We start from the raw sequence: 22,254 nt of genomic DNA, 5'->3' as shown, positions 1-22,254 counted from the left end.
TGATATATGATTTCCCCCCATATCACCCAGCTGCACTACAGCAACTCAGTTGTTTTCTGCAATACTGTTTTCTTATTAAGTCTGTTTATCATTGTTTGAAAGGATCATCTGGGTCAGTGCCCTGCGGGGCTTTGTGGAGTTAAAGGAAAGATGAAGTGCATTCATATGCGTGTTTGTGACATACAGTATAAATGCACAGAGAACTTTTATAGGGGAAGGTAAAATCCGTGAAGTCTCTATCACAATAAGTGGTTTAATCTGTTTTTAAAAAGCGAGGAAGTCAAAGTGCGTAAGTCCATTATGTTTCCGTTCTCATGGCTGTTCAATTACAAATGAAGACATGCACAGGTCGGTTGTATTACACCTCAACTCTGGTCCAAATAGATGTTGCTTTGGTTCAGGTCTTTTGATCCTACCGGTCTTTTTATCAATCAGTCAACTTCATGCGATGGAGTTGGCTGTTGACTGATTCTTCTGATGGAAAAATGAAAGTTTCTCATTTGAAAAAGCAGCTGGTCCAATGCAGCAGCAGGGGGATTCACAATTAGCTAATCAGCTCCACGAGTAGGACTAACTACGATGTCAAGCCAAAGAATCAAGGAAGAGTAATCATATGAACCTCATGCATTCTCATTAGTGCTTGTACTTTGCTATGGTCCAATCTTAAAATCCCGGCCAGACTAGTATGTTTGTGAGACAGAAGTGTTAATTAGCTTAAAACTGAAGCACAAACTCCAGGAGGCCATATTATTCATTAGGTAATATCATTAAAACTTGACGAGTTAACTTCAAGTGGTTATTAAAGGAAGTGCAGTTTCTGACACCTCAACGGTGGCTTGATTTTTCAGTCCCGGAGGATGCGGCTCGGTATCTTATCATCAGTGTCGGGTTAAAGCAGTGTTAAATTATGTTGGTCTCTAGTGATTACGCTTGAAAATTTGGATGTATTTACTTTACACTATGCAGTTTAATATAGTCACAGGGGTCCAGTCACACTGCCCACTAAGGCTCTCATAAAGTTGCAGCTTAGTGCAAGGACTGCTACTTTATTTATAAACGAAGACCAGAATAGATGCTTGACTATATAGTACAATGTAGTGAGGAGGGTGGGGCATGGGGAGGGCTGACTCATATCCCAGCTTCCCTCTTGCAAACACCCGAATCCACAACTGCATAATGGATAAATTGAGTTTCCAGTTTGCTGGTCTGAAACATCAGAACACCAGTGGAAAATATTACCGTTGGTCTCTGGGTCTGCATTAGTGAAGTAAATTTAGGTTGCCACTGAACGTTATGAAAAGTAATTTTACAAACCATAGCACTCTGTTTAGGGAGCCAGCCAGTTGTCCTCTGAGATTTTCTCTCGTCATGTGCGTCTTCATGTAAGACATAAAACATGCTGATTATGCCCGTAGATGTGCTGTTATGAATCAAATCTGCCAGATGGTGCACTTCAATCTCATAAGACAATTAGCAGGTAAAGTGCCCTCCTTAAGGAATCCTTTAAAAGCACTCACTGAGTAATAAGATGGTTTCTTGCACTTAGCTGCCCTACAGGATTAGACGTGCATAAGTGTACATGCTGGTGATAGACTTATTAATCGGTCCAGTTAATTATCGCAGCCTTCCTCGTGTCAGTTTCGCCATTCGATGGGCAGGTGTAAATACCAAGCTTTCAAAGTGCAATATATCTTTTTACCCACCTTCTTTTTTAACACATACAATACATATACATATATTTACTCTAAAGTTAGGCAATACGTTGAGATTTTTCAAGTGGTCACAGCCATATCAACTGGGAATTGCCATTAAGTTATCAGATAGTTATCACTCTCAGAAATTCGTCAGACACTGCAATGGAGGCTTCAGGCTTTATGCTACTAATGCTAAACTCTTCTAAAGGCTCTTTTTTAAAAAAAAGTCCCGTATCGCTCATATTTATTGTTTCTTTCAGTTCAGATGGAACCAAGGAATTAAGTAAGACGTACAACATGCGCCTGCACTGCTTTGCATCTTATCTGCTATAAATGTTAACTTTTTGTCTCCTTATTAATAATTGTGCAAAAAAATTAATAAATGCTCAACAATAATATAGGCATCTGTATTTGAGTGTTCCTTTAATCAGATTTTGGTTTGTTTGGTTTTAGTTTTGTGATTCATATGTTTGTTTCTTTTACATGCAGAATAATATACTGTCAGTGATACTGATAATACTAAATAATTTACTAATGGTATATTATGTTAGCTATAATATAAAATCAGCAGTAGGCATCATACTAGAGCTCACCTCGTTTTTGCCAACATAGTGTCCGTGCTGGTGGGGCATGGGGTTAATGTGCTCTCATTAAGGTAGTGCTTTGTGGCCTGTTTAGTGCTCCTGCTGCTGGGGAGACAGCGAGTCTGCCTCCTGTTACCTTTGTCTGTAGGCCTATAGCTGTGCTAACCAGTTTAATTTCATTTACATGTGTATTATATATAATTTTCATTGGATGTTATTTCAGTGAACACGCTCCCCACATGCAGCTGTTGGCTATTGAAACAGCTTTACCACTATAGTGTCTTTCATGCCAGTGAAGCCCTGCTAAACTGGATTGAAATGTGTTAGTGTTTTTTAAGTATGCAAGCTTTTAGTTGTCTGAAATTGCGTGTGTGTAAATAGAAAGTATGTTTACCTTTTTACATAAATCTGTCAGTAGAAGAGGGCCCTCTCTTTTTGGCAGGCAGGTGAGTGCACCGACTACAGTGTCGCTAAAGCTTTTTATCACAGACAGCGATGTTATGTTCATCGAGAGTGAACATAACTGGTCAGAGGAGAAGGTCATGAGTCTTCTGTGGACATATTCTGTCTGGTGAATAGGTCTTAAACCTTATTGCTCCTATGTGTGTAATGTCCCGTGAGCCTTCCAAGTACAGCCTCTGCAACATTTTTATCACTTGCATTTTGAGTAATGACTGTCCGGAGGCACAGGATATTAAATGTAGTAATGACTGAGTCAGTGCGCCCTCAGATTCCTTTCTCAAAGAAGGGTGAGTCAATTATAGTAATGCAGCATTTAGCTTTTATTAGACCTTTTTAATCCTAGAAGGATCAAACAAGGAGGTGGTAGATTTGTTTGTCTTATTAACTGTCCTGAAATAGCTTCTCTCTGGCAGGTTGAGTTAATCTTCCACTTCATTTTATCTTTCCCATGCAGTGATCATCTATGCATATTGGCGTGTATTCATTTATTACGCAGCCTAAGCCATTGTTTAGAAGTTTAATGTCAAAACCGGCTGTGGGTGTTGCCCCACATTTGGGATTTTGGATAAAAATATACCTTTTCAACTGAATCCTGAGAAAAATGTCAGCAAGATGTCTCATTATAGTTTTTTTCTCATGTTGTCAAAAGAAGAAGAAAAACTCTTCTGCCAGCTTGTATCAGGAGAATAATAGAAGCTGTAAGGAGGATGATGGAGCCTCAGGAGAGCAAGCTGTCATTTAATTACGCAGACATGAAACACGGGGAGCTGCGTGTGAGCGCGCGTGCATGCGAGTGTGTGCCGTGTCTCTGTGCTCGTTCATCTGTGTGGGTTTGCTGACAGTATCTGCAGGAGATGCTTCGTGTTATAGGTCAGCTTTTCCTACAGTGGAGAACAAAACATCTCATACTCCAGCTCGGATTTCCTCCCAGGTATTATCTCTCTCGGTTTAAATTCTTTCTGTCAATTACATTGTTAGTGACCTAACAAGGGGACTAGGCTGGGAGGGGGGGTCTAAAATGCAAAACGAATGGATTTTTCCTCTTCTAATTCTCTTACCAAATGACCCCAGTTAGAGCAATAATCTGCAACTGAGCCTTGTCACAGCCCATTAGCTTTACTCCGGTGCGGATTGTCGCCTCTAAAGACTCAGAACTATAAACACTGGCTTTGCCTGTTTACGAAAAGTGAGGATAAGGAAATTTCTAGTAACAGTACACTAGAAAGATTCCACTCGAATAGGGCATCACCGCACCAGTGCCCGGGTTAGACGAAGTTGTTTACGCGGGTTTGTTTACCCCGAAATTGAAAACAGAGGAGCAGACATAGATGTCGGGCTCTCTGAATGGCTGGCAGGAGGCTAGTGTCTCTGGAATTTGTGCTAGCCTGTTTTTTATTGTGATGTGAAGATCGCTGAAGTGTTGAATGAGGACAGAGGTTTTAGTTGAGGACAGACATGGTTGTGTTTCTCTGTGATTATAACATTTTGACAGATGGGCAGATAAGTCTGCGTCCTCTCATTGGAAGTGAGTTGGTCATAGGCCCAAGTCAAAAACTAGATTTTCTGTTGGATGCTGCCCTGAAACCCATTAACATTCCAGTAACCAAACTGGGTTATTTAATAGATAATAAAATATCCTTAAATTTTCCCCAAAGGTTGGGACATTTTGTGTTATAGCGGCTAAAATATTAAAGGGTCATTCTCTGTCAGTTTATCTAATGCTTCCCACTTATTTCCAATTATAAAATGTACCGTTCCCATGGATTTGTTTTTTAGGAACATTTCTGATTGTAAGTTTTTGGGAATGACACTGAAGGCTAAATGAACCTGTAACAACAATGTTTAAATAGAGTAACTAAATGCAATGTGACAAAAAAAGAAGGTAAAAATTACAGAAAAAGACCACAATTAAATAGAAAATACCAAATAGTGAAATAACTTGTAAAAAGCTCAATAAATTAAATCTATTTATATTGGAGCCAAGTAAAGATGTAAAAAATAAATAGAGGTTTATGAGGTGTTAAGAGTTTCTTCACTGCCTGTCTGGAAAGATCACGTGGTTCAGAGGGGATCCAGGTTTTCCTTTTATTATCTATAACTTTTGGCCACAGCCACAGTTGTTTGCATGATCTCTGTGTCAGCTGATGGAAGAATCCACTTTGATTCCAACAGGATGATTTAGAGTAGATACTGGATTCTGACAGCAACCACAGAAGAGAAATCCTTTGGCAAGTAATATGGATTCATTCCACTCATAGTTCAATATTGAGGCCAAAAAATGTTTCTTTGCAGTAACATGCCTGGGACTACACCACATTTAATTTCCAAAGAGTGCAGTCCCTCCACAGTAATTACCACTCACAGTAAATACCCATCACATACAAAAAGTCCTGGAGCCAGATATGGTTACGCTGTGGTTAGGGAACTGTGAGTGCAGTCTCATTTCCATGCAACACAATAAAATTACACAGTATTCCTGGGTCTTAGTCAGCTCGCCAGGCGCGTCCATTTTATTGTCCAAGGACCTCACATAACCCCATGATGATTGCTGGAATGGCTCCGGCTCTGAACCCACATCATCACCTCTGCAGCTCCTCCAGGATTACAGGCCTCGCTCTGGGCAGTCGAGCTGTCAGCACGATCAGATCAGTAAACTTGGGGAACCAAAAGTAGCCATTTCACTTTAGAATAAAAATACTGAGAGCAAAGGAAGAAGCTTTATCGAGGAATAAAGTCAATACAATTTTAATAAAATCCAAAAGACAAAAACTGCCACTAAAAACAGCACCAGGGGAAGGAAAAATGAGCCCAGACATATGTTTATACATACCATGATATTTTTTACCATGGAAGTCTTTCTTCTTCTTTGTCTTCTTTTTTAACAGGATCTGGCCCACCGATGTGACGGAATAATGGAAAGTTGTGTGGGCCCAGGAAATATATGTATGGTTTTAAAATTATAACCTTAGATTTTATTATCATTTTCACCTTTATTGAACAGTGAAGAGACTACAGGGGAAGACACACAGGAAAGTTTTGCAGGCCAGATTTAAACTCGAGCTGCTGCCTTTCAGTCATGTGGCACATGGTCACCTGCACACACAGCGAGCTAAACTGGCGCCCGTAAATTTCCATTTCTAATCCCTGACTTTAGTCTGTCATTTCACTCACTACATTAGCTTAGTTTCTTGAGGATTAAGGTGAGTCTTATAGGGGATCTGAAGGCTTTGCTGAACTTTCCCTCTTGTTCTGTGTGAAATGATGTGTGGTCATAAAAAATCAAAACGCACCCGAGTTCACCAAAGACCTTAAACTCTCACAGAGAGCGAGCTGACCTGTCAAGCATCATCAGTTTAGAAATGCGCTGTTCTATGTAGGATACAATTCCTGCACAGAGCTTTAGTGTGATCCACCACTACTCTTTGCAAATTTTGGTCAGTGTCTCAAGTCATTTTTTTTTTTTTAGCACCGACTTTCAGAGGATCAAAACATGAAAATAAATATATGCTGCTTTTAAGCAAGAATCCCTTTTACATACCACAGAAAACAAACTTCAAATGAATCTAGATCAGCCTAAGAGGATAGTTTGAAGTTAGTCATTAAGATAAATAAACCTTAAGGATTCTGAATTTTAAAAAAGCAATGTGTGGTAGGGCAAAGTGACACATTACCAATGACTAAGATGCTTTTTCTACTGTTGAAGTGAGATGTTTAAAATGTGTAGAAGTGTAAACCTGGAAAGGTGCAAGATAAAAGATCAAATCAGAAGCAATGCAGCAGAACTGGAACTTTTTTTGTAGTTTTCTATATAAAAATTAAATTTAAAACCATGTTTGTAACATTTTGTGCACTGTTTACTGGTTTTATTGGGGGCTGTTAATTAGTCCTTCATTTGAACCCCACTGTCATTGCTGTAATCCTCTTCCCACCATGCCGGATGACAGTGAGTCGATAGGATTTCAGAGTTTATCGCCATAGCAGTACACCTGGTGGCTGAGTCAGGGTCTTCGTAGCCCTGGAGGCACATTAATATGAGGTCACTGTGCTGATATTCAGCATGAAAGCAGAGAGGCCAGAGTCAAAGTGCGGCCATGACGTAAACAAGTAAATCTGAAGTCACTGTTGCCATGGTGAAAAAGGGCTAAGTTAAGGGGTGGCACAGCTGGACTTTCAGTTGCCCGTCACGTCGCCTGCAAACAGTTCCTGATGGCCCAAGGTGTGATGGAGATGAGCAGAAAAAGGAAAAGACAGAGAGAGTGCAGAGAAGGAGAGGATGAGGGAGTGAGGAAAAAGTGGGAGGAGGGGGATTTGCTCATCAATCACTCAGGGATGCCTGCTGACATGGCAGCTACAGGACTCCTTTTGTTGGCAGAGACGAGGTATATCTCAAGGAAGTGTTTGGCATGCGCCACTGTATCCACACACGGATGTACTCAGGCGCCTGCGACTCACTGTTAAAGCAAAGACTCGCTCTGTCTCTGCTTAAAGCTCAGGATGTTCTGTGTGAGGTAGGCAGGAGTGCTTGCCAGCAGAAGAGCGGGGGGGAGGGGATGCTAAATGAGTTATCCCTTTATTAAACTGACAGATTTCAGCATGTCTTTGCAATTCTTCCGATAAAGTCATTTTGCCAGAATTGGAAGACCTCCTGGTCTCTCAGAAGACACTGCTGACTCTAGACTGTAATGAAAGATGACCTTTTCAGTGTAGAAAGAGCCTCATGTGGGTTTTCTCTTGACACACTTTCTGCAGGATCTTCTGTTGCCTGCCCCTTCCCTCGTTGTGTGAGCTGATATTTATCCTTGGTGATGAGGCTCTCCTAAAAGCAACACGCTTTTGCAGGAGAAAGAACCTGAACAGCACAGATGTGGGAAGTTAAAGTGTGAGATCCAGCGTGTAATCTGGTGTTACTCATATTAATGCAGGTGGAGCTGAGTAAAACAGAATCGGGTATTAGAGAGAATTTGTTAAGAGTGATCGGCTACAACAGATGGTAATACTGTTAAGGCAGGAAGATCTTGTTCCATATCAGCACTTTGAGTCCTTCCCCCATCCTCCTCCACATCCATGGTGCGGTGTGAATGTGGGACAAACCTTGCAAGCTGCAAAGTGAATTTCCCTGCTGTAACCTGGGAATCATTTCCTGTTACAGTTATAGAATTGTTTGCTGTCATCGAGATAACAAGTATATGTTACACTTGATCTGAACTGCGTCGAAGGAAATGAAGCTCAAAACGTGTTTCGGCAGCTCTCATTTCTACCATTATCTATTCCCCTTGTTTCTTTGCCTTACATCTGTCCCGTGGGTCTATCCCAGTTTAGAATAAACATCAGCAACCAGCTTTGTCTCCATGGCAACAGCTGTAGATGCTGAATGGTAGCTCAGACATAGAGTAGGCAGGAAAAGGGTGGTGAAGGCAGTGGATGTTTCTAAATGTGATCTGGTGCTCTTTACCTGCATTGTTACAAGGGGTTATGAGACCAGCAGAGCTGCTCTGGGATACAGCTAGTCTGTAGCCAATTTACAGTCACATGATATGTAACATTTCCGGCTTCATCAGGCTGATAAATGATGGCATTTTGTCATTTAGATGAGGTCGACTTAGTGTTACGTTAGTGTTCCTCACTGCTTCATTCACATATATCCACAACAGTGACAGAGTGAGGCAGGTAACCCTCGTGACATTGTGAGTTTTCCTGCCTCGGCTTCTATATTTAGAAAGTCACCTCGATAATAGAGAAGCTACTTGCTCACCTTTGTGAATTGAGGAAGCCAGTGATCGATTCTTTCACACCTTGTTGATGATGCACTATGTCGTGTGCATAAATACGTACAACTCTCAGTCTGCTTTATGATGCTCTAAGTAAGTGAAGTAAGCATGTAAAGGAAAACATAGAAAAAAGACTTCTAAAAACAGCTGGAAGCAACAAACCGACTTCTGCTATTGTTAATGTTCTGCCAATATTTTGATTGTAAAGTTGTTAGCGATCAATTGTTTTAACCTTACCCATCACAGCCACACTCTAAAACCCAGTAAAAATGTTAGTGTACCTATTTTTTTTCTCCTGTCATGGCTGTTTAGGACATTTTACAAAGCGATGATGAGCTGAGCAACTGAAGATTCAGTGTGTGAGCCTGCCTTAGTATAATACGCACTCAGAGCTGCTGTGCTGTTTTGAAGGTGACATGTATATGCTACTGGGTCCAAGCTTATACAGGAAAGCGCAAATTTAGACATGAAGTCGACATATTCAAATGCTGTGAGATTAATAAACAGTGCATGTCTAAGAGAGGCTGATGCACAAAGCAAGTCGCTCACATGAAAGGTGTAGAGCATTTCAGCAGTTTTCAAGATAAAAGCAAGCGTTCTGCTTCTGTAATATTGCTGGTGTAGAGGATAGAAGGCGGTGAGGTCAGTGGGGTTAGGCTATGAAAGCCACCCAGTCAGTCTGTCAGTTTAAGCTTGCCTTGACCCCCGTCGCACTAAACACCTCAATTACCCCACTAGCCAGCTACAAATAAAGCAGGTCTTTGCCTCCTTCCTTCTGTGACGGCCTGAGGAAGTATTGGATTGATCCGACCAATACACCCAATCTGCTCAAGCATGCAGAATATTTGTTTTTCTTCTTTTCCTTGTTCAGTTGTCTAAATATTATTTAGTTCCACTCCCGAGCCGGATTTGTCAGCAGGGATTTTGCCTGGCATGTTTTCACTCCCCATTTACTGATCGCTGAGTACTTCCAATCCTGGATGTTTCCACATTTTTTTTCTTTCTCTGAACTGTTTTTTTTTTTTTTTTTAATGTAATTTGAGGATTGTGCTCACTTGTTGCCATCTGCTTCCCTGGCTTTTTCCCATACAATTTGAAATCTGTTATTAGTCCAGTACGACCCCTGACCTGATTCATGCATCAGCAGGCAGGTGTGGGTTTAGACCTTTGTCAGGCAATTGCAGGGTGAAACTGCTGGTAACACAAACATGGTGTGACGTCATCTATTCTGGTGTCTCCTGCTGGAACTTGGCTGTTTGACTCTTCTCTAACCAACTGAAGGTTATCTGATACCAGCAGCTCAATGTCATTCCAGGGGGGGTTGGCTTGGATTCAGGAAGTGATTAAAAGGTAGCAGTTGGCCAGTCTTCCATCCAATTGCATTTACCTTTACGTCTTGCTTTTTTCTCCTAGCATAGTGTGTGTTTGTTCTTTTAATGCCGTCCATCTATAGAAAGGCTGTGTGCTGTGGTTTTAGCTTGCAGTTGTAAGCATTGACCTAGAAGAGTTAGAGCCTCCATCTGCTGCTATGTGCAACATGAGCCACGCTTCTAGGAACAGCCAAGTAATTCAATGCTACTTCCTGTTCTCACCTTGTGCAAACAGGGGGGCAAAATGGGTAGCATTTCAGGGAAAGTGGGGGAGGGGGACACTTCTGTGTCAGGATTCTTGTTCAGTAATTACGAGCAGGGACAAGCGGCTGGCTTCAAGGGGAAAACAAATGAGGTGGCCTTCAGGACTTTTTGTTAAATCTGGCCTGATATATATTTGCGTTTGCTCACCACCTGTGTGGAGCAGAAATGAGGCCCTTTGCCCTCTGTGTCCAACTCTTATAACAGCACAAGTATCACAGTGCTAGTGTGAATTTTAAAAAGGCAAGATAGAAAGATGGACATCTTTTAATCTGAGATTTTAAGTGTCTTTGCGAGCATGCGGTCCTCCACCTGATGAAAATGTTTCGTTTTTCCTTCTTGGACAGAGTAGTTTCGAGTGATCCAACAGGAAGATGGATGAGCTCCAGGATGTACAGCTGACTGAGATCAAGCCGTTGCTGACCAATAAGGTGAGTTGCAGTGAGAACAAGGTGATGACAAGCTGCAGAGGCAACAACATTCATTTTTTGTAACCATACACATAAAATGAACAGATGTGTTGTCTGCTAAAAATGAATAAGCACCCACTACAGCACTCCCAGGAAAATACATACGCTAATACACTAGTCATGCATGCTCTGCAGTGCCGTTCATCAAAGTGAATTATTCATATATGCTCAAGTGTAAAGGGAATGGAGGGGGGGGGGCGCAAAAGGGGTTGTAGACAGAATGAAGCAATGAGAGAATACGTAACAGAGGCAGAGAAAACAGTCCGGCAAGGAGGTAAAGAGATCAAAGGAAAAGCTAAAAGAAACTCATCTCTTTTATTTCTGAAGCTTGAAAGTTTGCAGCGAGTGAGGGACAATAAAAGCAGAAAGAGACAAGAAGGCAAAAAACAACCAAAGAGATCAAAGCGCTACCCGTCTTTCCTTCTTCCTGCCTTCAATCGCAACACCTGATTAACAGATTAGAACAATAATGATGATGATGATGTGTCTGGGGATACATCAGACTGTTTTGTTCTGTATCCCGATCACTGACACAGTCAGGAGCATATCGTGCCTCAGAGGGAGGAGTGTGTGGTTATGTATCGGCTCTTAGGGGATTGCGTCACCTCGGGGTGGATTTGAAGAATGAGAACATTTCTCTGAGTGTGCTCTATGCCACTTAAGGTAAATGTATTATGTTAGAAGACAGAGTGGGGAAAATGCATCATGGAAATCATCGAAATAGAGGAGACTGGCACTGACCTCTCACTCCACCTAGTGGTCAGCTCATTAAACAGATGAGTCTTCAAAGCGGATTGAGATGATGTTGATGAGGTGATAACAATGATGAAGGAGGGATCCTAATTTCTGTAAAAGTGGTGGAAACTGGTTCTGACTGCCAACTGCCAATTTCTTATTACACTGGTCATGTGGCAAGCTCAGAGCACCAAGGTAGCCAGCGAAGGTTATAAATGTATGCTGTCATTTAGTATGGCATTAAAGTGCCTTTAATAAAAGCAAAACAGGCCTATTAGGTGAAATGAGGAAAACTGATAATTAGTTTTGTATCTAGCGCACTAGTGGGCACAACAATAAAGACACATTCAATAGGCCAAAACAAAAAATTGTTTTTGACCAATCACAGTGTAGTTCGTATCTTAGTTTCTTTAAGGTCTGATATTTATAAGGAGACCAAGCTGTCAGTATTTCCAGTTAACTTCTTAGATGTAAAAGTAATGGTTAAGCTGAGTGACTTGGACAAGACTTTTTTTCCCCTTTTGCTTGTGGCACCACGTACCACAGCTTTACTCAAGCCTTTACTGATTTTTAATATGTAGGTCGTGTATATGGCATGCATAATTGGCTGCTCATCATTGTAACCATAGGAGCTTCATTGCACCGTCTCCTGTCCCAGACTATATAGAAGAAGCTGTTTAAAAGTCTCTTTAATATGTTGAGTCACCTGACTGCAATCAAGATGCCCTGTAAAGTGTGATGATTGACACAGTGCAGTGAATCTATCCATCCATTTCTTTAACCACTCCAATAGAGATTTTGTAGTTCACCCAACATTAAAAATCAAAGCAACCCCATTTACTTACATTACATTCGTCACATCTCAACATTATTTCAGCATTTATTTACATTATAGTGGTGGATTTTTATCCAGATTTCTGCTGCACAGGCAGTTAGAAGAAGAAAAGGACAGCTCTGTAGAAACTATCTCCGTTTAAAACCATGTACACCCCACTGGTCTCTCCTGCAGCTGAATCCCAGTGGCATCTTCTCTGTGGTCGGCTGCCCACTCAGGCCTCAAACAACGCAAATTAACATAAAAAAGTTAGAATTGTGCGCCATCACTTATATTATGTGAAGCAAAGACTTTAGTTTCGATGCTGTTAAACTAAGGAGCTAATGACAAGTTATCAACAGCTCCATGAAGAGCTGCATGAATGTCAAGGATATAAATGTAATCAGACATGGGTTATTGCCGTTTTGTCTGCATATATATATACATCCTGCACCGCACTCCCATCCATCTGGTGGGGTTACACAAACACATTAAGAGTGATTACCAGCTTTAAACATTACCAGCTTTAGCATACTACGGTACATTTAACTCTCCTCTTTTCCTTTTCATGCAGAATGCACGCAACTTTCAGGATTTCGACTGCCAGGTAAGTGTAGCTCTCTGCTCCCACTGTTAATTTAGCATTATGATTCATTCTCAGCTCCACACTGCTGAACCCATGCATTCTTTCTACATCCAAGCACCGTTACTCAGTAATAACACGCAAATTTATGGATGCCTAATGCAGGTGAAAGGCGTGTTTGGTCCAACTTGCTCTCTGCGTTTACTCTTGACACCGCTGACTGTGACAGAAGGGAAAAACCGGTAGTTATGTGCTCACCTGATTAAAATTCTGCTGCTTTTGCTAATGTGCATCTGTTTCTTCGGAGGCAAGTGTAGTGATCATTTGCAAATGAGGACCTTTTTTTAAAAAATTTGAATAGTGTTTTGGCTTTGTGCTAATAACTGAGAAAGTACACTCACTTGATTCTTTGCATAAAGCAATACAGAAAAAGATTGTGTTAAATTCATATCAGGTTGTTTTTTTTTGAAGAATGAACAACTGTAGCACCTTCCTCAGTATGAGTTTAGTGCCTGCCCCTTTTTATGTCTTAGAATGAGGAGCGAGCTTGCCAGCCTTCCACCTCTTGGGCAGTTTGCTTTTTCTTGCAACGATTCTCCTGCAGGAGGAGGAGTCACTACGCTGGGGCAAAGCTCTGTGCTGTGTTTTAATCGCCATCATGACTGCAAAGGGTTAAACCTTTCATCCCTAGCTCACTTTCTGCAGTCACGCCTCCTTCCAGCATCCCGGCAGAGCTAAATATAGCCGATGCAGGCGGGGGAACAGAGTAAGCATGTTAGCTGCATGCTCCTTAGCATCCTGTCAGAACTATTATTAATACATTCGTGTGCGTACGATCCTGCAGTCAGTCAGCTGCAAAAAGTGGTAATAAAATATTATACAGTGAACACCACTGTGTAATATTTTATTACCACTTTTTTGTGATTCCCTTTGAAGTCATGCTGTTGTCAGTTACAGAGAGAATTGAACCTGAATCTGTCCCACTGGTGGTTTGACCTCATTTGCCTTTCAGCCATTATGACCTCACATGGTCACATTCAGGAAGCTCAGGGAGTTATTCGGAATAATAAGATCCACTTCACACTGTAGTGGTTTTACACATTCACCTAACTAGTGAAAAATTCCCAGTTTGATCCTGAGGAGATTGTTTTGGGGATGCACCAGGAACAGTAACTGGTGTAAAAACTCGTCCAAATTGATCAAACCGCTGTGGTGACCCACTGTGAATAAGGGAACGGCTGAGGATGGGAAATTACTGAAAAGGGTGCTGATGATGGATCGTGAGAATGTTCACTTAAAAGATTTATAGTGTTAACAAACTGTGCTGGTGTTCCTCCTGATTTGGTAATCCGGTTATTTGGCAATAGACGTGATGGAGTAAATACCTTGTAAATATTTAGTATGACACTGAAGCCGTCACGCAGCGTAATAACACTAAGATAAAAGGAGAACACACCCTATACAAGACATCAGACCTTAGACGTCTGTGTGGGAGGGGCCCTGCCTGCCGCAACATCACTCTAAGCTGTGACATTCCAGCAGCTGGAGGATGAATCCAGCTGCTCTCCTCCTGCTGCTAAAGCTCCCACCACAGGCAGTCCACAGGTACTGCAGGAGTCGTGCCAGAACTGTGCATACCTGCAGAGGAGGACAGTGGTGGGGTGGAGTCAGGGAACCTAAAGGTTCAAACTGCTGCAGCTTTGTTTCTCTTATAATTTTCTGCTTATACCAGGAAAGGGAGAGGAAGGTGTGAGACGGTCTCCTCAAACCCATGGGACCCAGAACACTGAGTGACTTCACTGAAATGGCTGACTGTGCATTTCAAAAATAGTTTGTGTGTCATGGTGTTGCTGCAGTCTTGCACTGCTATTTTTTTAAAGTCCAAATTTTTAAATTTTGCTTAAGCTTTGTTTATTGTGTCTATATATGTATAGCGTTTTATATATTGTATGCAATGTGTAGGTTTTTACATTTTCAGGGATGTGTTTACTTTTAAAATAGCAGTTTCTCTTTATAACCTTGCGTAACTGTATCATTATTTAGTCTGTGGCTTTTCAAATCCTCACTGTCTCATTATGCTCACTAGAGGGCGCCACGAGGCTGTTCGATAGCTCCAGACAAGTGACAATTTAATGGGGAAAAAAAGAACCTTAACTGTTCTGGTAACATGCTGAGCTGCCATGTGTTGCTAGAACAGCTTTCTCATCTAGTGTTGTGAAGATGACAGTGCAGAATGCTTTCTGATACACTGGAGGGAGATCCTGCGGCTGTGGAGACGATAACATATGATTAACGCAATTGTCATAGTCATCAAACTGACTGTGTCACAGGTAAACAGTGTTTTTTGAGCTGGTGCATTTTAATATACAAAAATTGGTTCAAATCAAACCCTACTTTCTGGAAATGATGTCGCTGAACTGATCTCTGCAGATCATAGTGTCACTGTGCGTCTGTATGACTCCTCAGGCTGCAGGGGGCTGTGCTGAGGCACTTGATGACTCAATGCATGACATGACTACATGTGTGTTGCTGGCACCCTCTGTGGGTTAAGAAAGGAAATAACTCAGAGAAACTGGTGTACTACCAAACATGCTGCTATATGATTAACCAATAAAGAGACCCTGGTCCTTATAACCTCACAAACTCTGTGTGTCTACATGTTTGCCATTGGCTGCACTGAGCACCCCGTCAAAGGCGTGACACCCTGCACCGTTAGGAGTTGTCCTGATGGTAGGAGAGTAGAGAAGGAGAGAGCAATACACTACGTGGATCAAATGACTCAGCAGCAAGTTTAGAGGACATAAATCCTGATGATGTCCTGTTTTGATAGTAAGGGGAAAAGGTGGCTTGCTATCTTTTGCTCGTAAGCTTGGAACACGAGGAGAGTCATTAGCCAAAGCTCAGTGTTAGAGTCAATACTTGACAGTCATTTACATGATTAAGTGGTGCCTCGAGTGAGCCAACATCTGCAGCAAAGCTATTGCTATCGTAAGCCCTCCTGCTGTGTTATACGCTAGTCCACTCTTGCTGTGAGCTGGATCTGATTATATCCACTCACACGGAGATATTTCAGGGTTCTAAAGCCATTTGGATGAAATGTGATGCAAAAAAAATGTGGATACGGTGCTTGGCGACGAGCAGCCATTTTGCTGATGCAGAAAACAGCCCAGGGCGAGCCGTCAAAGTCAGCCTCCTCTCCTCATCAATAAGAGAGCGTGACGTCAGCAGCCTGCACATTTTCCTGGACTGCGTTCTTTGTACCCCATCACCCCGCTTCCATTCCCCCCTCCTCCTTTCCTTTTCTCCTCCAAACCCCACCCTCTGCCTCTACCCACCTGACCCTCCGCAATCCAATTAGAAGAACCAGTGACTGGATGTATGGACGCACTGTGACTACCAAGCACAAACTGCAGTCTCACTCTCCTCCCCCTCTGTCTTTTTCCTGCTCTCTTTCCCACCTCTTGTCTCCGTCGCTCTCTCTCTTGTTCTCTCTGCATCGTATCCATCCCCCACCCCCTCCTTCTGCTTTCATTCAGGTTAGTTTTCCATCTCCTCCTCACTCCATCTGCTGTGTCTTTCTCCTCCCTCTCTTCCTTCCTTGTCGCTACTGCTCTAGCTGCCTCACCCTACATCCCTCCCTTCCTACCAACGCTCCCTCCCTCCTCCTGTTCCTTTTTGAGGGCTTCAAAGCTGCCCAGCACACACTCACACATAGCATTACACCACTCCTCTCCTGTGTGGGAAAACCATGTCAGCTATTCTGGACCTGGACCAGATTGCATGCGCTGGAAATGAAGTGGTGAGTGACAAACGTGTCTCGCCTGACTCGACACACCTGGCTCCGTCCGTGCTTTAAGGAGGTTCTGGTCCAGATTAGGGGTGTTGTGGTGCTGTTTCTCCAAAGACATGCCGACAGCAGCTGGCTAAATGAAGGGAATAGCTCTGGGGTCTGGCTTTGATGGGACTCGTGCTCTCTGGGCAGCTGCTGGTATGGGGTGACCATTTGTTCAGTGCGTGCGTGTGCGTATGTGCGTGCACCTACAGGTCACACAGCGTCCATATGTGCAGCCTGCACAGTCTAAAGCTGCTCAGGGTGCAGTTGTGCATTTTAATGTGATGATATGAAAGATGCTAGTGTTGTGCTCAAGTGTTTTAGGATGTGCAGCTGCTTCATCCTGTGGATGTGTGCCTGTCAATATCCATCAGCTGGTTGTTGGTAACTGTGTGTGTAATGATCCTCACATGTTTGTTTCTGCATGGATTCATGTCTTGCCCTGCGATGAGTGAATTGCTGTAGATGTTGCATTTTGCAGGTGTGCATTGTGTTCTTTTTTTCTGTTATCACAGGGAGTTCACTCACCACCCACCCCACACACCGTGGCAAGAAACCACCAAAGCCACTGTAGCGGGTTGTTCCTTCCCTGCAGAGACCTTGACTTTGTTGTTTCAGCCCACTGCTTTGATGGCACACACACTTACTGTGTATGCTGCAGGTGGGGAGGGTCGTGTTAGTGTCAGAAATGGATCAGGTTGGCCTGTACCCGAGATGATCCCGGGCTCTGTCCATCTGTATGTGTGCACTTAAGTCATTTACAGACTGCTTGGTGTTTCCGCCCAGTAATGCTGCTCCCAGTGGTGATTGATGCCTTTCCTGGCAGGGCGGAGTAAACTGAGAGGAGGGATTGATAGGCAGTGGATTGCGGGAAGAAGATCAGCATGACAAAGTGCTCTGTTTTTTTTTTTTGTTTGTTTTTTTTTTCATCTCACTCACTATGTTTCTTTGAAAAAACGAGTACTCACCCATTTGTGGCACCAGAAAACTTCCGCAAGTCCCTCTCCTCAAAGCATAAAACCTCTGCTCAGTATTCCCATTTCACCTCCAACCCAGCCCAAATGCCTTTACGTACTTTTCGTCAAAATGCTAGCTATCATGAATGTATTAAAGTGGGGAAAAGGTTGATGCTATTGCAGTGCTCTCCTTCTTTTTTTCCCCTCTCTAGATGTCCAGCCTGTCTCTGTCACTCTTTGCTTTCATGCTCTATTTCCTCCCAGATTCCTCTGATTTCTCCCTCCGCCGGTTTACCTAACATATGTTAGGGTGCACGTATAGCACATAGACTCAACAGAATACCAGCATTTGAACAAAGTGCATTTATATTGTTTCTCAGAGCAAAGCACTGAGTGTCCTTGACTCTGTCCTTGTCTAAAAAACCTTAGATTCTGCAGCAACACAACCTTTAACAGGCTGTTCTGTCACCTCACCAGACCGAGGTTCCAGAATCGTTACATTAAAAGCCCTTCGATGAGGGCAGGGCTTCCTGTCAGCAGATAGGCTTTCTTTAGGGTTTGTTCCATCTGTCAAATACAGGTTATAATAAGAAGCTGTTTTGTAGCTCGCTATCTTAAGAATCACTTTGTGGTGTTTTTGAATGCAGTTTTCATGTTTTGTGCGACAGGCTAATCTCTATAGCAACTCCCACTCAAAAGCAAATATCTCATGCTGTTGCTGACATGCTGAGTATTTTTCCTCTTATTATAGATTGCAGATGTAAGTCAGTGCAGTCTCGCCCTTGAGAATTAGCCTTTATCTCTGAAGAGACTGGGACACATGTCCGTCAGCTAAATGCAGGCGGCAGAGATTACGCAGGGGAAAAACAGCAGCGTACAGTCAGTCACACTCCCCTCTTAGTCTGTCAGCCGTAACCTGTGTCTCTCTTCCACTCAGGCTCACTCTCTCTTTATTATTGATGACCAGTGGGCCTTCTGACGAGACAAGCGGATGAGGCACCACCCGCTGTTCTGTGCAGCACAGACACACTAGCGTGCATGCATGTGGCTAGAACGTGCACGGTGTAGTTTGCAGCTGCAGATCACGCTGATCTTGGGAGGTTTTGTGGATTGTAACATGATGATTCGGTGATTCTGGGGGAAATCTGGGAAATGCATTTGCCTCTTCTTGTGTACTTTATTATTTCTCTTAATGTCACTTCCTGCCCTGTCTTTGGATCCTGTAAACAATATTAAGGCACTGTTTTTGCTGTGTCATCTTTAAACAGTCTTTGGTTTTTTTGGTTTTTTATCTGGATCATCTTTCTGGATCTCCCACACAGATTAAGTGCCAGATGAAAATATGTTGAAGCCTCTTAATGTTTTCCTTTGCAGAAGCGGTGTGTTTAAGGTACTAACTCAAGCCCCCTGTGTGTTCGACCCAAATCCTAAAGTAACAGAGAGAATGAAGCCAGTATGAACACTTTGAATTTTAATGAGTCTTTTTTTTTTTTTCTTCTAAGACATTGAGTGAAGACAAATGATGCTGGCATTTTTGCAAAGTCATTCTTGTGAAAAGAACTGTGAGTTTCAGACCTTTGGATAGAAACACTGTTTTCCTGCACTGGCCATTCAGTGCTTTGTTTGTCCGAGGGCACAGGGGATGTGAGCTGGCAACAAAAGGTTTATCCTCTGCATGCCCAATTCAAGATATAACCCAAATGTCTTGTTTGTTGTGGGTTGTTTACTTTAGTCTGTGTGTGGCTCCATGTTGGAGCTTTGATGCAGACTTCAATCAGTATGATAGAAATGGCTCGTTTTAGCTAAAATGTTGCCTTTATGTATGCCTTTTGGGGAAATGAGACAGAAAGCGTCTTTGTTTTGTGCTTGGCAGAGATGAAAGAGAAAAATCCCATACAACAATTGTTCTTCTTTTATTCAGATGATTTTTGGACTCTCCTGGAGTTCTGGGGTAACACTGTAACAGCTATAACAGAATTGTTGTTGTAGCGGTCATATGTGAATGCTTTTTATCTTTCCACCTGTGTTAGTCCTGAACTATTTTTTTCCTCCTCTCTTTGGCTACAGGAGCACGACATTGAAACGCCACATGGCGTTCTCCATGTGACAATGAGAGGCGTTCCCAAGGGCAACAGACCCATCATCCTCACCTATCACGACATCGGCCTCAACCGTGAGTCGGCCAAAAATAAGCTCATCAATATGCAGTGCTCTGTTCTTTGCACCTAACAAAGAACGTTAACTCCTGCACTGTCACATTTTATGTTGACGTCTTTCCACCTTTCTAGACAAGTCTTGCTTCAACACCCTGTTTAACTACGAGGACATGCAGGAGATCACTCAGCACTTTGCTGTGGTTCACGTCGATGCGCCCGGCCAGCAGGAGGGAGCGCCTCCCTTTCCCAGCGGGTGAGTGTCAGACTGGTTTTGCACGCGCCGATGAACGCGTACATATTTATTCATATCAGTGCTGTTGAGAGAGTTCCAATCAATTTGTGTGCATAGAAAGGAAAGTGAGCTGTTTGTTCATTTTCTAATGGAAGCGCAGTCATCATCCAATCTGTTCCTGAAGTATTTAAACTTACGATGAACTTGAAGGTAGCTTTTTCCTTACTGCTCACGTGGACTCACATGTGTCGCTCGTGCCCAGGTATCGCTATCCAACCATGGATGAGTTGGCCGAAATGCTGCCCTCTGTGTTGACTCAGCTGAAGTGAGTGTCCCCTGGCTGATAGCTAATTATTGATAAGATGATTTTGCCATAAATGAATTATTCATCTTCAGCCACACACTAATGAGCAGTTTCTTTATAGGGTGAACAGCGTGATCGGCATCGGCGTGGGAGCAGGAGCGTATATCCTCACCCGCTTTGCAGTAAGTCCACAGCAGGACCACGGCGTGTACAGTCACCCATCCTTATATTTCTGTTCTTCCTTGGCCTTGATGTCTTTATTTGTGTGATTCTCTGTCTCGCCTGTAATAATTAAAGGTTTTCAGACCACACAGTTTGTCACACTGAACATTAAAGCCTCCCATCAAGCCCACACAGGGCATCAGGTTCCTCTTCAGTCTGCTATATATGCTGCCATTCCCCAGGTGATGAATCACCTTGGTTAAATATCTCTCTCTCCGTTGCTATTACTTTGTTTCTGCATTCGGTACAGTGCAGCTAAAATAAGCACAAGCTAGCAGAAAGATCTAGAAGTGACACAGAGCAGTGAGGGAGCTCTAAAAAATGAATGATAAAAAGAGAGGATGGTAAAAGGGGAAGGTGTGGAAATGAGGAATTGTAGCGTTGGGCTCTCCGTGGACAGTCTGTTCTTATTTAGAATTAATGAGGAAAAATTGATTCTGAAACGCATTGCTTGCTTTAACTGGCTTGGAACAAAATGTTTTCCCATGATGGATTTAAAGCAGATGCTGCCGCGCTGCATTAGCATCGTGTTGATGAAGCAGCAGCCGCCGCCGCCATCTCATTGGATCTTAGATTTCCCCAGATACCCTCTTTTTGTCTACAGGACGTTCTAAAGCTGCACCCCTTGATTTAGAAGTGGTTTGTGACTCGATCATCATTTAACAGAACAGACATGCTTCACTTTTAATCATGTTTTTGCTTCTTTAGAGGACATCCAACATCATCAAAATGTTCCAAACTTTTTGTTGTGAAGATGTAGCTCCTGGGAGAACGTTCCCTTGTTCAGATGCTCACATTAAACTACAATATGATTTAAAAATGATAAAGACATTAAAAAACAAAACACAGGAAGACATTTTTGTTAAAAATCTCTCATCCTCGTGCGTCTTTACTTTCACAGCTGAACAACCCGTCCCTCGTGGAGGGGCTGGTACTCATTAATGTCGACCCGTGTGCTGAAGGCTGGATTGACTGGGCTGCTTCAAAGGTCAGTATTTCTACCTCATCGATGACCAGGCTTTTCATCATATATGAAAAGAGAAAAATTCTGCCTTCTGAAGACCGTACTAGTCAATACTAGTCAACTACCTAGTTAAAAATTTTATAAAAGCTCGCCCCTCTTTTTAAAAAAATTATTTTTTTCTCATATCAGTTTTTATCTACTAGATATAAAATGTCCACTGCATTATTTCAAATTCATGTTAGTGTTTTGTAAGTCCACTATCCGTCCAGGACTCCCTGCAAAACTAGTCTGTGCTCCATAAATTGATGTCAAGGTACTTTAGATTTTAGATGACTTCAGACATGTTGTCCTTTGAGCACATTGCTAAACTGTCTTTTACTGTCAGACTCTGAACGCATCATTGTGCACGTTGCAATGATAAACATGCTTTTCTTATGGGAGAGGGGCTTAAATAATGTACCTGCCATTTCAGTTCAGTTTCCAGCCTTATATCATGTTGATATTAATTAATACGTTCTGGTGTTGGTTTGCCTCCTTTTGTATCATGACCATGTTATTATTACTGTTATAAACTGGTGTTCATGCTTTGGTTTTTATTTAGTTAAATAAGAGAAACAGTAAAATTACTTTTAGAAGTATTCAGAGTAAATATTAAATCTGATGTATATTAAAGTATAAAATCTTTCTCCCATATACATTTAAAACATCACAATTTTATGAGCTGTTATTAATGTCTGAAATATGGTAAAGAGGAAAAGTCCTGAGCAATTTATTCCATTTATGAAGTTTATAGCACTCAAGAGTTATAAAATGCAGGTATACCAGCTGATATAGATATACCAGTGAA

General features: G+C 42.3%; 1 protein-coding gene across 3 annotated transcripts in view; it reads left to right on the top strand.

Moving 5' to 3' along the window:
- The window catches only part of ndrg3a (ndrg family member 3a), a 31,905-nt gene that overhangs the window by 5,131 nt on the left and 4,520 nt on the right, over positions 1-22,254 (top strand). The window contains exons 2-8 of one of the 3 annotated variants that reach the window (XM_039612416.1): positions 10,492-10,570; positions 12,733-12,765; positions 19,597-19,702; positions 19,818-19,938; positions 20,180-20,242; positions 20,343-20,403; positions 21,345-21,431. In XM_039612416.1, the coding sequence (XP_039468350.1) occupies positions 10,514-10,570; positions 12,733-12,765; positions 19,597-19,702; positions 19,818-19,938; positions 20,180-20,242; positions 20,343-20,403; positions 21,345-21,431 (528 nt within the window). In that variant the 5' untranslated portion in view covers positions 10,492-10,513. Of the gene's footprint in view, positions 1-10,486; positions 10,571-12,732; positions 12,766-16,374; positions 16,541-19,596; positions 19,703-19,817; positions 19,939-20,179; positions 20,243-20,342; positions 20,404-21,344; positions 21,432-22,254 lie in introns of those variants that run through there. The other 2 variants (XM_031733045.2, XM_039612417.1) reach the window with 2 other exon arrangements.

Source organism: Oreochromis aureus, linkage group 5 (assembly GCF_013358895.1).
Source record: "Oreochromis aureus strain Israel breed Guangdong linkage group 5, ZZ_aureus, whole genome shotgun sequence".
NCBI classification, from domain to species: Eukaryota; Metazoa; Chordata; class Actinopteri; order Cichliformes; family Cichlidae; genus Oreochromis; species Oreochromis aureus.
Note: the sequence above shows the minus strand (reverse complement) of the source record. Positions and strands in the feature narration are given on the sequence as shown.